This window comes from Fistularia commersonii, chromosome 10 (assembly GCF_037954325.1).
Source record: "Fistularia commersonii isolate RoL2024-O1a breed Wild chromosome 10, RoL_Fcom_v1.0, whole genome shotgun sequence".
Taxonomy (NCBI): domain Eukaryota; kingdom Metazoa; phylum Chordata; class Actinopteri; order Syngnathiformes; family Fistulariidae; genus Fistularia; species Fistularia commersonii.
The window spans coordinates 3,313,180-3,330,514 of record NC_141293.1 but is presented as its reverse complement, the minus strand read 5'-3'; the positions used below and the strand labels follow the sequence as shown (position 1 = coordinate 3,330,514).

General features: G+C 46.8%; 1 protein-coding gene across 45 annotated transcripts in view; it reads right to left on the bottom strand.

Annotated features, from left to right (window-relative positions):
- The window catches only part of epb41l3b (erythrocyte membrane protein band 4.1-like 3b), a 42,900-nt gene extending 26,899 nt beyond the window's left edge, over positions 1–16,001 (bottom strand). For all 45 annotated transcript variants that reach the window (XM_086153280.1, XM_086153300.1, XM_086153302.1 and 42 more), the window contains exons 1-3: positions 15,860–16,001; positions 7,544–7,719; positions 3,835–3,978 (exon numbers count right to left, since the gene is read on the bottom strand). In XM_086153280.1, coding sequence (XP_086009406.1) covers positions 3,835–3,978; positions 7,544–7,708 — 309 coding nt within the window. In that variant the 5' untranslated portion in view covers positions 7,709–7,719; positions 15,860–16,001. The remainder of the gene's footprint in view (positions 1–3,834; positions 3,979–7,543; positions 7,720–15,859) is intronic.
- Positions 16,002–17,335: the final 1,334 nt, after the last annotated feature.

Below are 17,335 nucleotides of genomic sequence, written 5' to 3'. Positions count from 1 at the left end.
ACTTTTTTCGCGTAAACAACGATGCGGCTAATATATGGACTTTGGGTGGGGGACGCTAACGAGCGTCACGCCGCTAAAACGTTTATCCTCGTCACATCACGATGAAATGACCGGGAAATTCTGAGTCCGTTCAACTCCGACGCCGAAGAAGACGACTTTGACGGTTTTAGTGCGCGGGAGGAAGCCCGAGATAGCGACCGGCTAGCCGGTGCGGCTTATATTGAGGTGCGCTAAATAGTCCGGAAATGACGGTAAATATCCCTCGTCAGACCGAGGATTGGTCGGTGCTTCTGCGTTGAATCGTAATTCTCGTGTAAAGAAACCCGCATCACGCTTGGCAATGCGAACCGCGAGAATCCCCGCCGTCTCCTCATTCGTGCATTTGTGCTTGTTTCAAAAAAATAAAGATTAATCACTGCACCTTCCAAAACAGTAATCACCCAGTTAGATCCCACCGCTGCGACTGAATTTCTTTGCAGTATACAGAAATTCAGCGGCAGCGGCGCCCCGCCGCTCCTTTTGTTTCGCGCACTCGCAACCTGCGGGGGTGTTATTGCAGAGTTACTTCAGCTGTAACCGGACGGAGCCACAGCGCAACCACAAAGAATTCCTCAAAGCTGAGACGTCCGGACTGACCCCCGTTTCCAGATCGCCGTCCTTAAGAAGCCTCCCGGCGCCGCAGCGGGACGTCCAGTAATCTCACCGGGCCAAAGGCAAGGACAAACGGTCCCATTTCACGGTCAGAGCCCCCTTGCTTCACAAACACCACCCAGGCACTTGGCTAATCCCTCTCTCAGAGCCCCCTGGTGGGGAAGAATCTGCTCAGAGAGGGGAAGGGGAAGGGGAAGGGGGTCCGATGCCACTAAGACCTGCACACATTCTGGTCAAATTCAAAGCGGAAAAAGTCGGGAGGTTTGGGAGAAAAAGGACTCGACTTTGTCCAGCCATGCGATGCTACACTTGGGTGGCGCGTTCTTGCTACACTGACTTGTCCCAAAATTAAGTTCACTTTAATTCCATGTCAAGTTGTTAAAAAAAAGGGAAACAAGAATACCGAGTTCCCTTTTCGACATTCACCGCAACGTCTGCTAATGAAACTGAAGCGGCAGGCAAAAAAAAATTCGACGTCTCGACGGCGTAACAAGTCGTCCTTAAAGTTAATTTGTGTTTAATTGCATGTGAGACGCCACTCAGAAACATCCAAGTAAACATTACACCTGATGCTGTTTCCCTGTCTCCTCCCATAGCCATAAAAACAAGGCATACAACTTCTGGGACACGTGACTGCTTTCATGTGGGACTCCTTTACTACCCTGGACAACAAACTACTGCACTATCCTAGATAACTAGTGCACTAAAGCACTCTTCCATAACCCTGGACAGCCTTAACAGGGCAATTTATGCTACTTGGATTACTGCTTTTCCTACCGTGTTGGATTATTTTTATCATCATTAAGGTCATCATTATTTTTTTTTACTATTTTTTGTGTGCAACATGTGCGATGTGTATGCTGCTTGACACCTTAACTTCCTTCGGGATCAATAAAGTATCTCGACTACTAGAGGACTGTCTAAGAAAATTAGAAACAATTTTTTTTTGTAATCGCATTCCAGAAGATAAAGAACTTTAACACAATATTCAAATTTTCTGAGACAGTCCTGTATGTCCCTAGATGACGTGAAAGAGAGTCAACACTTGTATGTCTCTAAATGATTTATATGTGGCCCTGCGATGGGCTGGTGATCACCTCTCGTCCAATCGCAGCAGGTACGCTAAGCTGCAGCCGTCAATCATATATCCGTGAATTATTCTGACGAAAAATATTTTTGTTTGTCTATTTTGAGTGGCCTGATAGTTCCGCACCGACTCTTCAGGACCGTACGCTTATTTCTAAATGGTGACTGACGGTCGACTTCTTGAAAACAGTGACTTCAGGGAGAAAAAAAAAGCCCAGTACTCTTTTATCTGAGATTCTTTAACCCACATTTATTCCACGGAGAACTTCTGTAATAGCTATTAAATCCTCTGTGGAAACCTGAGCCCATCCGTTGGACCCGGCGGTCATATGATGGCGGTATCGGTCTGGTGGGACTCGAGGAGCGATTGCGTGGGGAGTTCACCCCACCTCGCCGCGTGGGCAGCTCCCCCTCGAGCCCGGCTCGCATCCGCTGGGTTTTTACTGATCCATTTCTCCCGGGCCGGTTCTCTACTCTCTGGCTGAACTCATCTCCGCGGTTTCCCCCTGGCTTTCTTTTTAAATCGATGCGCCCTCGTCCTGCCATTAAATTCCTCCTGACTGCAGAAAGTGTCGTTTCCGCAACGGGTTTGTCTCTGCGTCGTGACGGCGGGCGCGCTGCTAGCTTTGCGGTTATTAGCGTCGTATTAGCGACGCGATAACGTGCTTTCGATTGCTTCCTTCTTCGGTATGCTTTTACCTTCGTGGCCGGAGGACAAACTCCGAGGTGTGAACAAAATGAAGAACAGCTGGTGTTTCCAGCGTAGGGCTATCAACATTTCAGATCTATGAATTCTCTTTTCGCTCTCCAGAACCACAGGATGACACCACCTTCCCTGCACATTTCCAGGTCACCTTAGCGGAGAGGCCGATCATCGAAAGGTCAAACCATTCAACTCTCTCGCTCGACTGCTATGCACAAGTCTTCAATGTACCAACGAGACTGAGAACCTGAGTTGTTAGCTCCTCCGCCTCACAGCGAGAAGACCCCTGGTTTGGTTCAAGGACGAGCGGTATAGATCATGAATGGAAGGACCCGGAGAGGACCCGTGAGTATTTTGTGGAGCATAAAGTGCACAATATCAATAACCGGGTCTATTGTCATACATAAGGCGCACCGCGTTATAAGGCGCACGGTAAAACATACTGTATCCAAAGCTAAACAAAACACTCCTCAAACTGTGGCCGTCCTGCTTCGTTTCCTCGGAAACAGTTCGGTCTTCTTTACTAGCCTGAGCTTCCTACATTTCCGTACCATTGATTCATTCATGTTGAATTGTTTCTCAGCCGCTCTATTCCCATCATCGTGACTGACAGCCTTGAGTTCGAATTCCGCTTCATAAGCATCCTAACAGGTGCCATTTTGGGGGGTCGGTAAGCGTACTACGTACTCTTCTCTGATTGGTTTATGGTAGCCAGCGGTAGCAGACACCTGAAGTTAGCGGGAGATTGGAACAACGTTCCAGCACTACATAATTAGTTATCAAATGTTGTATGACGTTGCAACCCATATTCAACCAAGGACCGACCTCTCTTACCGGGTGCCATTTTTGGGGATCCTTAGTAAATATTCTGTTGAAGCAAAGCACAAAGACCAAATGTGGCGGAGGTAAGCGCGCTACGTACTGTTCTCTGACTGGTTTATGGTTGCCGGCGATAGCGGGCACCTGAAGTTAGCCTGAGGTTGGAACAACATTGTACCCCAACACTACATAATTAGTTACGTAACATCGTCATATCCAACCAAAGACCGACTTTGACACGACGTCCCCGCGTCAGGTGGTAACAGTCGATCAAGCGGATCGGCTTTGTCGTTTACGAAGTCGGACAAAAACGTTTTGACGGATGTTTGAGCGCAGTGTACCATGTAGAATTGGTTGGAGGTCAGTAAGCGCAACAAAAATTCACAATACACAAGGTTCAAGGCGCACGGACGATTTCTGAGAGCATTTAAGGATTTCAAATGCGCCTTGTGGTGTGAAAAATACGATATATAAGAATGGTAAGATCACAGCGTTGGAATTACAGCGGACTTCTGCTGCTGTGAAGGTTCCTCCCTTCCTTCTGCTACAAAATGAAAAGAATTCTGGTGCCTCACCTCCACGTTGAGCGTGTAGTCGGAGCCGTCCAGCAGTGTGATTTTGCATTGCATGATCTTCACCTTCTTGACTCCTTTCAGAGGAGACCTGGAAAGACGGCTGGTGGATGAGCGACGGGATTCCTGGTCGTCCTCCTGGTGCTCCTGGAAGGGGAGGCGGCAAAATGCGAATTAGCGGCACGCCGATAAAACCTGTCCGTCGAACCCCTCGAACAGAAATAAAACCTTTTTTTCCTGCATTATCTTACATAGGAAAATTAACACGGGCAGTATTTATGAAGCCTCCTGATTTTAATTGACCGGATTAAGGTTTTACTGTAGATACGACATTTTCACGAGATGGAAATTTTCTCCCGGCTTTTAGGGTCACGTAAGGTCGAAGTCGAAAACAGCGATTCGCTCGGATGTGCATAACCTGAAAAAAAAAAAAAAAAGAAGGGGTCGGACGCAGTCCAGTCCTGCTGCGAGGAGCTGGAGGTGTGCGGCCGTTTCGTCTTAAAGCAGAAAATCCAATTTTCCACCCCGCTGAAGACAAACCCCCTTCCCGAGCGACTCGATGCAAAAAAAAAAAAAAAAAAAAAAAAAAAAAAAACAGGCCTCTTTTTTTTTTTTTTTTTTTTGCTTTTTCCTCGCCAAACTGAGGAAATGCAATAATTGAGCGTTTCTTCGGGCTGCAAGGCTCTAACAAGACACGTCCAATACGCGTCCGTAGAAAACGACGACGTCATACGGGTATTCCGTCTGAACGTTCTTCACGTTTACGCCGCATCCGAGGTGATTTGGCGGCAAAGCGGGCAGCGAAGATGATTCATATCCCAGAGGAGGGGGTCGTAAAACGGCCGGCGACCGTCTTCATATTGTTTGCTTCCGTGTGTGTGTGTGTGTGTCACGTACGTGGGAGTGTGTGATTTCTAACAGCCTCGCTCCCGCCAGTTCGCACCGCTTTGACGAGCGCGCGGCGCCGTCCGTCTCCGCCGAAGCTCGGGGAAGGATCTCGCGAGGAAGAAGGAAAAACTGTGAATGAGGTAAACGCCGGGAGCCTGCTGGCGTTGCCATGGCGTCCGATGAAGAGCCGTATTATCATGCAGAGCGGATGGACAGTAAGTAGGGATCGAATAAAGACGGCCAAGCGGAGCTCAACACACACCAACAATCACACACCTGTGATTCAAATCACTTGTTTTCATTTTGCCTCAGATTCTCTAAAAATAAAGCATCTATGAATCGCATTCGAAAAATTCATGCTTTTTTTTTTTTTTTTTCCTGAAAAATCTAAAAAAAAAAAATCTGCGGAAAATTCTGGGACGTGACAAAAATCCGAGACAGCAAAGATATGAAATAAACTTCTCTTGTCACAGCAGCGTAAGTTATAAGTGTCAATAAATATGAATATAAATAAACAACAATTTAAACAACAAACTGCAGAGAAAACAACAACATCAAGGATAAGAATAAAAAAAAAAAAAAAAGAAAAAGAAAAATGAAAAAAATGAAACGAAAAAAAATAAAAAAAATGCAAAAAAACAAAGACAGTAAGGGTAAAAATAGGTGAAAAAAAAAAAAGCTACAACATAGACAGAGCGACAATGGCAATGATAAGAATAAAATAAATAAACAAAAATAGTCAGGATGCGAGCGGGCTGAGACGAACAAGGATAAAAAGAAGACGTGATTGGTCGAGGTAAGCGAAGTCGCGGTAGCGCAGATGAACCTCCGGCTGGTCAGACTGCTGTTATGCAGTCTGATGGTTTTCACCGCATCACACGCTTTGAGGACGAAGGCGAACCGCCGTTTGAAAACCGGCCCGTCACGTTGGACGAACGCCGGCTGGAAGGAACCCAAGCAGACGGGCGGCGTCTGGCTCGGGGCGCCGCTTCCTTCTGTGAGCCGCTCCAAAAAGCCACGCTGCTCCGCGAACTCATAGTCGCACTTGATGTTTTTTATTATGTTTTTTGTAATATTCTTCAAACCAGGCAACAATCACGACTGGAAGTCCCGGACAAAATAAAAACGCCCCTATGGGGAACGCTCCGGTGCAGAAATTTCAGTTTTTCTCCAGGTATTGGCGGCTCCACTTGTGGCGGAAGCACTTTGACGTCCGATCTGACAGTCCGAAGGTGGAGCTAATAAGTTTATAAAAACGTAATTTGAAGGAAAAAGTCCTCTTGCCAACAGAGGAGAAGAATTTGCAAAGGCGGTTTTTAAAGTGATGGCAAACACCCTGAGTGACAGAAAAAGGTGACAGTAATTCGGTAATTGATGCTGCGCGCCTTCCATTTTCTTCAAATGTTACGACTAAATTTCATTTCATTTAAAAACAAACGTCCCAAAACACGCAGCGGGGTTGCCCGGACGCTCTAAATTGCCAGGATGTGCGAATGAACGAGTGAACGGTTGTAAGTCTGCAGAAGGCACGTGAATGGATGTTTGTCCTCGGTATGAATGAGAGAATCGACGATTGTGCGTCTAAAAGAGACGTGAGCGAAGGGTTGAATGGACCGACGTCTCTGTCGGGATCCGGGGGTGAATCCGGCGTGAACCGCCTCTCGTCCAATCACAGCTGGGATAGAAGCCGCGGACCCTGGCGGTTTAGATAGCGAACGACGAATGAATGATCGCTTTTTCTTTGTGCCGCGGACACTTTATATATTTCTCCGTTCTTTACTTTTATCCTTGTGGGTCTCGCTCCATTCGAAAGGATGGTTTTCAGTTGGATTTAATTTTAAACCTTGATCGGAATCCTGGATCCTTCAATTCAGATTCTACTTCTCCATCCAGGTTCTTGATACATAGAAGGTCATAAGGATCATAGTTTTAAAGATATTTTAGGGGATGATTTTAAACAGTATTTTTGTACCATGACTGATGAATAATAATAATTGAAAACAACAATAATAATAATTACCGTAAATTCCAGACTATAGGGCGCACCTTTATATAGGCTGCACCAACTAAATTTTAAAATAGAAAAAAAAATATTTTTTTTCTCAATGTTTTTGTCACCCTGTCTTTTCTCACCCTTGCTGTTTTTTTTTCTCTTTTTTTCCCCCCATTCTGTTGTTGCTGTTTCTCTCTGCTGTATATTTATTTGTGCATGTATTTTGCTATCTTTTAATTGTCTATTTACACTTATACCCATATTTATTGACACTGTAATCATTGCGCTGCTGTGACAAAAGACTTTCCTCTATGGGGAATTAAGTGTATCTTATATTATTTCTTATGCTGATGACGTCCCAAAAACAAGATTTTGATGCTGAAAACTCCACTTCCTTTGCACTGTAAAACAACACCTGCTTTAAAACTATGTCGGCTTTATATCCTGCTCATTTTTATCAGTTTGTCCTTTTCCGGCCCCACGATCCACCGTCCTCTTCTGGAAAATGACTAAAAATCACGTTTCACTTCAGCAGATATCTTGTTGAAGCCAAAGCCGACCGGTGCGACGACTACCGAGGACGGCCTTGTTTTCATTTTCTCACTATCGAGCTAAATCTGGACCAGTTGTGCAGTATTACACACACACACACACACACATGTCTGACATCAGTAGAGCCGCTGATTCATATCTTAGCAGCGTGGCTAAAATGGAGATGTGTGTTGGACATCAAATGAGGTCAGCGATGACTCGCCGACCGCGGCGTTCTGTCAGCAGGCCCACTCGGGTGTGTGTGTGTGTGTGTGTGTGTGTGTGTGTGAGCGGGCTGACCTGCTCTTTCCTGGCCGGCGTGCTGTGACCGACGGCGGCTGGTAGCTGCTCCGGCTGGTTCTGGGGCGAGGCCGGCTCCGCTGCTGCCTTGGCGTCGCCCTTCTCCGTCTCCCTGCTCTCCTGCTGCTGCTTGGCCTCGGAGTCGGCGCCTGATTCGGTCGTCATGGCGAATTATGCTGAAGCGGAGGAAAGACGAGAGCGCGGAAGGAAAACTCCATGAGTCAGCTGACTTGTGACGACTTGATCTACGATTGTTTTTTAAGCTCTTTGTTTAAAAAAAAAAAAAAAAAAAAAAGCGTGCACACATGCGGATTTAATGATGCACTAAAAAAAATTGCACACTTTCTCATTGAAAGCTTCTACTTTTGCTAATATTTTGCAATCTCCGGATGCGGAACCCGAAGCATCATCCCCCTTTAACTGCTCATGAACTGATCAGAAGTGTGTGTGGGAGTGTGTGAGCTGTGCCAGTAAATGCCTGCACCCCCGACCTCCTGCACAAACACACAACACACACACACACACCACCAGTGACAGATGTCGTTCCAGAGGCCTAATGAGAGGAAACATCTAATGGGCTGTTTGGCCAAACAAAGATGACAGATAAGACAAATCCCAGCGGGGACCCCGCGCTAAGTGCACCCCAGGCTCTGACTTTGGAGGTGTGTGTATGTGTGTGAGTGTGTGTGTCACCATGGGCCTCTACTACAGACAGTTACAGTGTGGATGCCTGTCATTGTGCTGCTGGCCTCGCTCTCCTTGGGCTCTATTTATAGGGGCCTGTTTACTCCAGGCTGGGAGGATCTGACTTTTTGGCATGCTGTGTGTGTGTGTGTGTGTGTGTGTGTGTGTGTGTGTGTGTGTGTGTGTGTGTGTATGTCAACAAAGCGGGCACTGTGGACCGAGGTGATCCCCCCCCCCCCCTCCCAAAACAACCACATACTGTGGCTGAAAATACAAGGCTGATTAAAAAAAAAAAAAAAAAAAGCATAGAAAACTACTAGGTATCGATTACGTGGATTTCCAAAAAGCCCAAAGTGGCTTCTGGGGTTTTCCGAAACGTCCTACAGCTCGGGGTGAGACTAGAAACTTTAATTTCTAGCATCATTTTTGCAGCTAATTTGGTCCTGCGCGGCTTGACCCCACGTGGCCTGCTGTGAGGAGCGGCGGCGTAGCTACAGTTTATTAACAGATAAAATAATATAACAGCTGAAGTTGATCATGCATCTTCTGACAAGCACGTTATTTCCGTTTTCTTCAATTCCAATCCCCTGCATCCGCGATCACGACGAGACCGTGTCCAACCAGGAATTGAAATGAAACATCGGCGCGATCATAAAAACACTGAGCTGAGGTTCCCTGCCCAATTCGGCGCTTTTATAAATCTTAATAACAGGCCGCAAACATCGTAAAATATGACAAATTTGGGTTGTGGCTCTCGGGCGATCTCATTTCAATCGGGTAACCGGATGATTCGGAAAATTCCGACATTCTGCCGTTTCCTGTGAAGCGCTAATTCCGTTTTAAAATAAAAACCCTTTGCAGTGTGTTGTTTAGCTTTTAGCGGTCCCACACTTTTGACGTTTTCTGCGGCAGATACTGCTTCCGTCTCCTGCCAGCCACTTCAAACCCGGATTATTCATCATGCCGTCGCCGACGAGCACGTTAGCGTCATTTCCGGACTGTAAGCCACAACTTACGGCGCTTTGAACACGGCGTCTCAAAAAGCGACGTGGCTAATTTATGGAGATTTTTTTGGGGCAAACGACCTTCCCACCGCCAAAAAGCTAGCGTCGTCAGATCAAACCAATGAATTGACGGTGAAATTCTGCGGCCTTTCAATTCTGATGCTGACTAATGGCTTTAGATAGCGATCGGCTGGAGGAGGACAAAGCGGGGATAGAAAATGGACAGACTTTTCCTTGTTATTTATTATTAATCTTTTTCATGTACACATATATTTTTTTGGTTATTTTTAGCCGGCACGGCTTATATTCAGGTGCATTCAATAGTCCGGAAATGACGGTACCACTTTATCGCCTCGGTGACAATCATTCCATTCGGGATTGGTTATTTTTACCATCTCAAACCAATTCCATTTCAGGAGTTTCCGATATCCAACGGCTCATTTCAAAGCGTTTTGCTCCGGCAACCTTCAGACTTCCATACCTGAATCGTGTCTAACACAGCGATATACACTGCTCAAAAAAATAAAGGGAACACTTAAAAAACACATCCTAGATCTAAATGAATGAAATATTCTTATGAAATACTTTGCTCTTTACACAGTTGAATGTGCTGACAACAAAATCACACAAAAATGATCAATGGAAATCAATTGTATCAACCCATGGAGGTCTGGATTAGGAATCACACTCAAAATTAAAGTGTAAAAACAAACTCCAGGCTGATCCATCTTTGATGTAATGTCCTTAAAACAAGTCAAAATGAATCTGTGTTGCTTCCTGAGTGGACACTATGATTTCACACAAGTGTGATTGACTTGGAGTTACATTGTGTTGTTTAAGTGTTCCCTTTATTTTTTTGAGCAGTATATGTACAAAGAGATGTGTTCGGTTATTTTTAGATGGTGCGGCTTATACTCAGGTGCGCCCAATAGTCCAGAAATTACGGTACTTCCATTTCTTCAAAACGGACAACTCACTCATCGGTCACACGCGGCGAGGTTACGAATCCCCCGCATCGGCAATCACGATCGGACTGCGCCGAAAACCCAAGTCTTGATTGGCTACTTGTTTACCCGACTTGGAAGCGAAATGACCAATCGGGGTGCTAAAAAAAAAAAACTGCCCCCCTCCACATGAGGTGGAAGTAAATCACGGAGCTGAGGTGCGGCAATGCGATTAAAAACGACCGAGTCACAAGATCCGAATTCCTCCTTTTTTTCCTCCGCGTTTTTTTTTTTTTTTTCGGGGGGGGGGAAGATGCACGGCGGAGGGAACGGTTCGCTCAGACAGACGACGGCCGAACAGCCGACCTTTGCTCCTCTTAACCCGGCGTGAAACAGGAACTATGGAAGGGAGGGAGCGGGTATCTTAGCACCATAGAAATAAGGAAGAATACGTTCAGTCACTGGTGACAGGCGCTCCTCACAGCCGCCCACACAGCCGCCTTGTGTGTCGGACTGGAACATACATTATGCATTCACAACGCCGTATTCACGTTCCGAGACCCGGAGTTTCGTGGAAAAAAACCAGAAGCTCTGGATTACGCTTCGAAGAAACCCAATTTAACCCTGAGCTACCGTGACCTTATCGGGCAAACATGTGCGCGATTCGAGACTTTTTTTTTTTTTTTTCTTTTATAAAGATGAGGAAGATCTGCCGCCACAGCACAGGAAGTCATGCGCGGGAATCGGGCGTCAGCAAGATTTCCTCGGGTTTCGGTGAAAGGGATGAATAGCGGCTGGTCGTCGGGCCTCGGTGCGGAGAAGAGGAAGGAACGCAAACTTCAGTCGACGATATTTTACTTTTAAGGGCATCGACGGCAGTAAGAAGCTTCCCGGTTAGGTGGTCTACACGTTCTATTCTGGGTTCTCCAGTTTCTTTCCACGGTCTAAAAACATGCAGGAGGTTCATTGGATATGCTAAATTGTCCGGACGTGTGAATGGTTGTGTTTCTTTATGACATGGCGGCTGTACGGCTGTAAATAATGCATGAATGACAGTATAAATGGTTGTTTATCTCTATATGACATGGAAAGACAGGCTCCAGTATAGATAATGAATGAATTTGACTTTCTACATCCATTTATCAATTTGAAATTGACCTTTATCCACAATACATGATTGAATTTGTACTCTAAATCACGAGTTCGTTGAGAATTTGTAAAAACAAGCTGAAAACGTCATAAATGTAAAAAAGAAAAAAAAAAAAAAAAAATCAGCCACTGCTTTCTTTTTTTTTTAACAAGAAATTAAGGGCGTGGCTATCAGCTAGACAGTCTACGGTTTGCAGACGATTCCTGTTTCTGTTTTGGAATTCCAATTCCATTTTATGATGAAGAATATCAGCCTGTCGCAATCTCATACTTTTGTTTGTAGCCTCTGTTGCGGCTTTGCCCGTCGACGCGTTCGTCTCCTGTCGGCCGCCCTTTCCGCACTTGGTTTTCGTTAGCGGCACAAGCTAAAGTTAGCTTGAGCGATCGTGTTTATCAGAAATAACTATCCGGGTGGACAATCGGATTGGCTTCAGCCCCGCGAGAGATGATAAGAGGATCTACGAGAAACGTGTGAACGGCTTTTTTTTTGGGAAAATCATTAGCCTTTTAACGGCTAAACACCTGAAACACAAGCCGGGTTCCATCTGAGAACAGCTCGCGCTAAAAATACCCTGGAAACGCTCCTCACACCGAGCGGATCGATGTTGTATCTGACACAGCTTTGACGTCTGACAGGTCTGAACAAGTGAAATTGTTGACAAAGTTGTTCTTGCGGCCTACTTGTGACTTTGCGCGGCTCGTGACCTTGGATTTGTATCGGCAATAAATGATATGGATTCTGGCTGGATGCGGCGTTTATACGATATTTAGTTGGAGACTTGGCGGGGTCAAGCTATCCTCAGAGGAGCAATTATGTCACTTCTCTTACCCCACTACCACCACAAGATAATACCGGGTTAGCTTTCAGCCATCGAAGCCATTGTCAGGGAATCGATGTCGGGGAAACGCACACACTGAAGACGTGCAGACATCTTCCCGCAGGAGATATGCTAATTCCTGCTAAAAGCCCAGCACAGGTTGTTTTTTTTTTCTTTTATGCCGACAAGCTGCATTACATAATTGACCTCCGGGAAGGTGCCGAGGACAGGCATTCTCAATTTTTAAGATGATTTGTGATTTAAACTGGTGGAAAGTGGTCTGCTCACACACACACACACACACACACACACGCATTTAAACACACACACGGCTACCATCTGTGTTATTGGCCAGAGTGCGCCACAGCTGGGCCCGTCCCTGTCGACCCCCCCCGGCCCCGCGGGGGTGGTGGAGGTTACACAGAGGGGAATAGCTAGCGTTCTTCTGACACGTTACGATATCCCCCCCGCACACAATCCCCCACCGCCGCCCAGCCACTTGTGCAGGGTATCTCGTACGCGATGCGACGCTCTGCGCGCGGCTGCAGGGCAGCCAGCTGTCCCGCACACCCGGCTACTGTAACGGGATCCCACGCCGCCGGCCCCGAACGCACTGTCAGGGGATTCGCTTATCGATACGCGTGGTCAGGAAACCATTTGCTGGAGTGTAAACGGTACTTTCCGTTAGCCGGTTGTTTTAAATAGTCAAAAAAAAAAAAAAAAAAAAGCTAATGTCTTTTCCAAACACGACCCACGCCATGTTGTATTAGCCACGTGGAAAAATATCCCTCTGTAACATTTGAAATCCCGATGCCGAGCACCGCGGTGCGAGAAATTTAAACAACGGGGATCTGCTTTCTGTTTGGGTTAGCGCTGCCAGAACGTTCCGCCGCTCTCATACGACATAACCTCGGGAGTGGACGCGCCGATCCCGTGTTTCATTTCCAGACACTGGGACGACAGCAGCTCATCTATCACTGCGAATGTTCTTACAAGATGAAAAATGTCAGTAAGAAGATGCGATAAACACCGGTAGCTCGTCAAAACATCACACGCGGGGTCACACTCGCTAGCGACGCTGGCGAACAAAAAGACAAACGGGACGGTCGAGTCACGTCCCATAAAATGGTCGGCGCGCTTTCCATCGGGTGGTTAAAAGCTCGGAGGTGCAGTTTTTTCTCCCCCCCCCCCCCCCGCAATTCGACTCGACTGTCAGATCAAGCGCTCAACCAGAACCTTGACGGCACTATTAGGGGGGAAAAGCAGAGCGAGAAAAAAATAAATAACTGGATGCGCAGGGGGAAGAATTTTTTTAGCTGATGATGCTGCAATTCCTGTCCGCTTGCTATGTTTGCGTTCAACATCTCCACTGACGTTATGGTTCATTTCCTCGGGCGACATGATCAGCAGCCGCCGACTGATATAAACACGGGGCGTCGATTATAATACATCCACCGGGGGTCGATGCGCTTCTACCGGCTATTTCTTCTCCCTTTTTTGGAGGGCCTTGAGTCGGGATGATGGCTATGAGTCGCCATGTTCTGATGCTATTCGACAAATCCATGCGATCCTTTAAATATCAGATAATTCCGAGTCATCAATGCTGAAGTAAAATGTCCGGATCTGAACTGTCGGGCAACAAAATGAACACTTTTTATTCTCAACTAAATTGTCTTTCCTCAACGTTTACATGAATAAAAAGCAACAAACCTCGATGTTAGCTTGTGTTGTTTAGTATCAAACAGTCTGAATTCATATTCACACATAACTTCAATTTTATTCTTGCGTTGAATCCGTTCTAATTTGTTTCGCAGACGACGTTGTGATCTTGAAGACGTAACTGGACATCGAGCGGACGTCTCGCGGCGAAAGCGAGCGAAGATCGGAAAGATAAAATATTTCAGATTTAAGTGTTGAGACGCCAAGACGAAAGACGCACGCCGCATTTCAAAAAACAAAGAGCGACACGCAGCATGACAAAGCTTTTACTTACATTACCTCGCTTGAAGCTGAATTTGAAGCAGGAGGGGGGGGGGGGACGTATCACAGAATATTAAAAATAACAAACAGTACGAGTAGAAATACGCGATCTCCTCGGCTGCAGATGCAATTAAATTGAATGAAAACACCAGCAGCGGCGCGGGGAAGCTAAGTAAATCTTTGTGGCCCGGTGAAAAGCTAACGGTTGAGGAGGACAGGCGGCGTGGGGGTTAAACCCGTAACGAGATTAGCTGTTGGGAATCAGTAAAGCAGCCCTGACTTGATTAACGATCGAGTCCCGCTGAAGAGAACAACAGAACCGCCGGACCGTCGGGCGGTTGATCTCATCAGGGACGAGCCATCTGCATCAGCGGCTCCACCCTTCCGTCCCGAAAATGAAAGTTTTTCTGCCGGGACCAGAAACCCATCCATCGGCTCGACACCCTCTTAAGCATCTAATCACCATTTTCAAGTCAGCGAAACGAGCCGCAACGCTTTCTTGCAGACGTAATGACACGCTCGCCGTGTTTTCTTAAGCAAATCCGGCCTCCTAGGACGGGAGGAGGGGTCGTAAATCGTGCAGATTGCAGAGCCGTCTCCGGCAAATTTGGCCTGCGGGGCTGCAAGGCTACGATCCTCCCAACAAATTTAAGGGTTTGCTGAGACATTTTAAACCTCCCACATGATTGTTTAGCTTTCTTAACCAAAGATGGAAAAGGGGAAGAAAAAAAAAAGAAAGAAGCCTTCGCAGGCACGGAACCGCCGGCCCTCGGCTGGTATTAGCTCAGCAGACACGTTGTTGCGGGGGTTTAATAAACTGCGAGCATCTGTGCGATAGATTTAACATTCGTTTGAGAAAGTTCCTGCAAAACGTGGAAAGATCACATGGGGAAAACACGCATGTGCAACTTGCACACACAGCCACGGGGCTATCGTTTTACGGTAAACCCAAAAGAGCCGCAACAAACGCGACCGCGTACTCTTCTGATGATAAATCATTAGTTCTCAGAGGTATTTTAGTCGGAACTCTCCGAGGGCGACGAATTAATCTTTTTCAGCCTTTTCTGTGAACACCCTGAGAGATTTGTGGACACTTCAGGTCTTTTATCACCATCCGATCAAACAATATTGATCATAACAGTGTTGATCATGAAAATAGATATCCATTTATCTGAGCTAAACAGGCTTTGCATCTGGCTCAAAGGGTGCAGCAAAGAGAGCTTGTTGTATCAATCCGGAGAGGATAAACGTTGGCCTTTAATTGTCAGCGTGCATTTTTGCATGACAAATAAACAAACAAACAAGTAAGTAAATAGAAAACTATCCTGTCAGACTTGGCAAATGTGAGGATGCTCCAAAAAAAAAAAAAAAAAAAAAAGAGGATCCGGACCTCGTCCGTGGCCACGCCCACCGCACTGCAGATCACAGGCGGCCGCCTCCGCCTCCGCCTCCGCCGCCGCCGGCGCTCTCCGGCCCCGCTCCCGGTGACCCAGCCGGTTGACAACACGGCGATAACTACCGTTTGTTTCCCCCTAAACGAACCCCGGATAACCCCCTTCCCCCGGTTTAACACCCGGAACACGCCGACTTCCCCACCTCCTCCTCCTCCTCCTCTTCCTCCGCGGAGGCGCTACGTCTCCTCCGCGTATCCTTCCGAGGCTCGACTTCTACCGGGTCCTCCGCCGACCCGAACCGGCGGGAGGGAAACGAAAAGAGGCGTAAGGAGAAGTTCGTTACCGGGGCTCAGAGCCGTCCACGTACGGTTTCCTGACAGCGGTGCTCCTCTACGGCGGTCCCCCCCGGCCGCCTCCTCCCCTTCCTCCGCCGGCCTGTCAGCGCTTCGCTTCGCGGTGTCGGACTAGAATTGTGGGATCCGGAGCTTCAGCCGGGGCGTTATAGCGGCGGCCGCCCCTCGCGGGAGCGCGCATCTAGAGGACAGGAGGCGGCGGCGGCGGCGCGCATGAGTTTTTTTTTTTTTTTTTTAAAGGAGACGAGATACCGCGAGATTTGGCCCCGTGTGACGTCACATCCCTCCTCCGAGGAACTCCTGGTTCGATTCCCGGGCGTCCATGAGCAAGGCACACCCGGGTTTACACGGATCTCATTTTTCGTCAAAATTTGAGACAAAAAATATAAACAGCATCGAGAAGATTAAATAGATACATGTGTGGAAAGAAAAATGTTGAAAAGTGAAAAAAGGGGGGAAAAAAGGGTTAATTGCACTGTTAGAGCAACAGTGTGATGACCGCCCTGGGGTAAAAACTTTTCAGTTTTTGTTTTTGACATCAGTGTGAACCCCACTGATACGTTCTCCAGCTCCCCAAAACATTCTGGACTCTTTTGGAACTTTGTTGGTGGGTTTATTTGGACAGGAATTAAAGATAACCTTAATTATCACTGTGTTTCTGCTGTCCCTTCCCTTCCTGCACTTGGACTCTGTTTCCTTCACCAAATCAGTAAACGTAACACCTTCCCGCCTACAAGAACCTCGCTAATGCTATCTTGCTAATGCTAATGCTGTCTTTCATTCATCCAAACAAACAATCGCTTTTCTACTTCTTATAAGGCTTGAGACAGCGGCACAAAACTATTAACAATGTTAACAACGCAGAGTAGCGCGCAAACCTGCTGCTAGGCTACCACATCACACCGCGAGAAGCTAGTAAGTTTGTTTATGTGTGTTTTCGTGCACCGCAGCTAGTTTGATTCAAAATTTGATCAAAAACTCTGTCGGTGATTTGTTCGTGATTTGGGGCGGTTACGGGGAATTTAGGGGATTCTATCAGGGGCGTTATCCATAGATTCGGCACGGCGGTCAAGTGTTAAGCGCTCCCGCCGAGCAGCTAGCAAGTTATATAAGAATAAATGGATCGCTAACTGCTGCGTGGTAATCGATCCGGAGAGAACCCCGCCTGAAAACGCAACAAAAACACATAAATAAAATCTGACCTTGGTTTACCATCTGATTTTAGGTGTCGAGCCTGCAAAGAGGTTATTTGTGACCCCCGAAATACTTTGGAGTCCGATCCTGCTTCGGAGTTCAAAAGTGGAAACTTGAAACTTGGGCGGCGAAGAAAAAAATGCCTGAGAATGTGAAAGTAAGCTGAGAGGCGCCTCATATCCAGCAGCTCATTTTTGGATATTTCTGGGGAAGAGACGTACATGGGGATCGTTTAAACAATACCGACGAAATAAGCCTAAATAAAAGTCCGG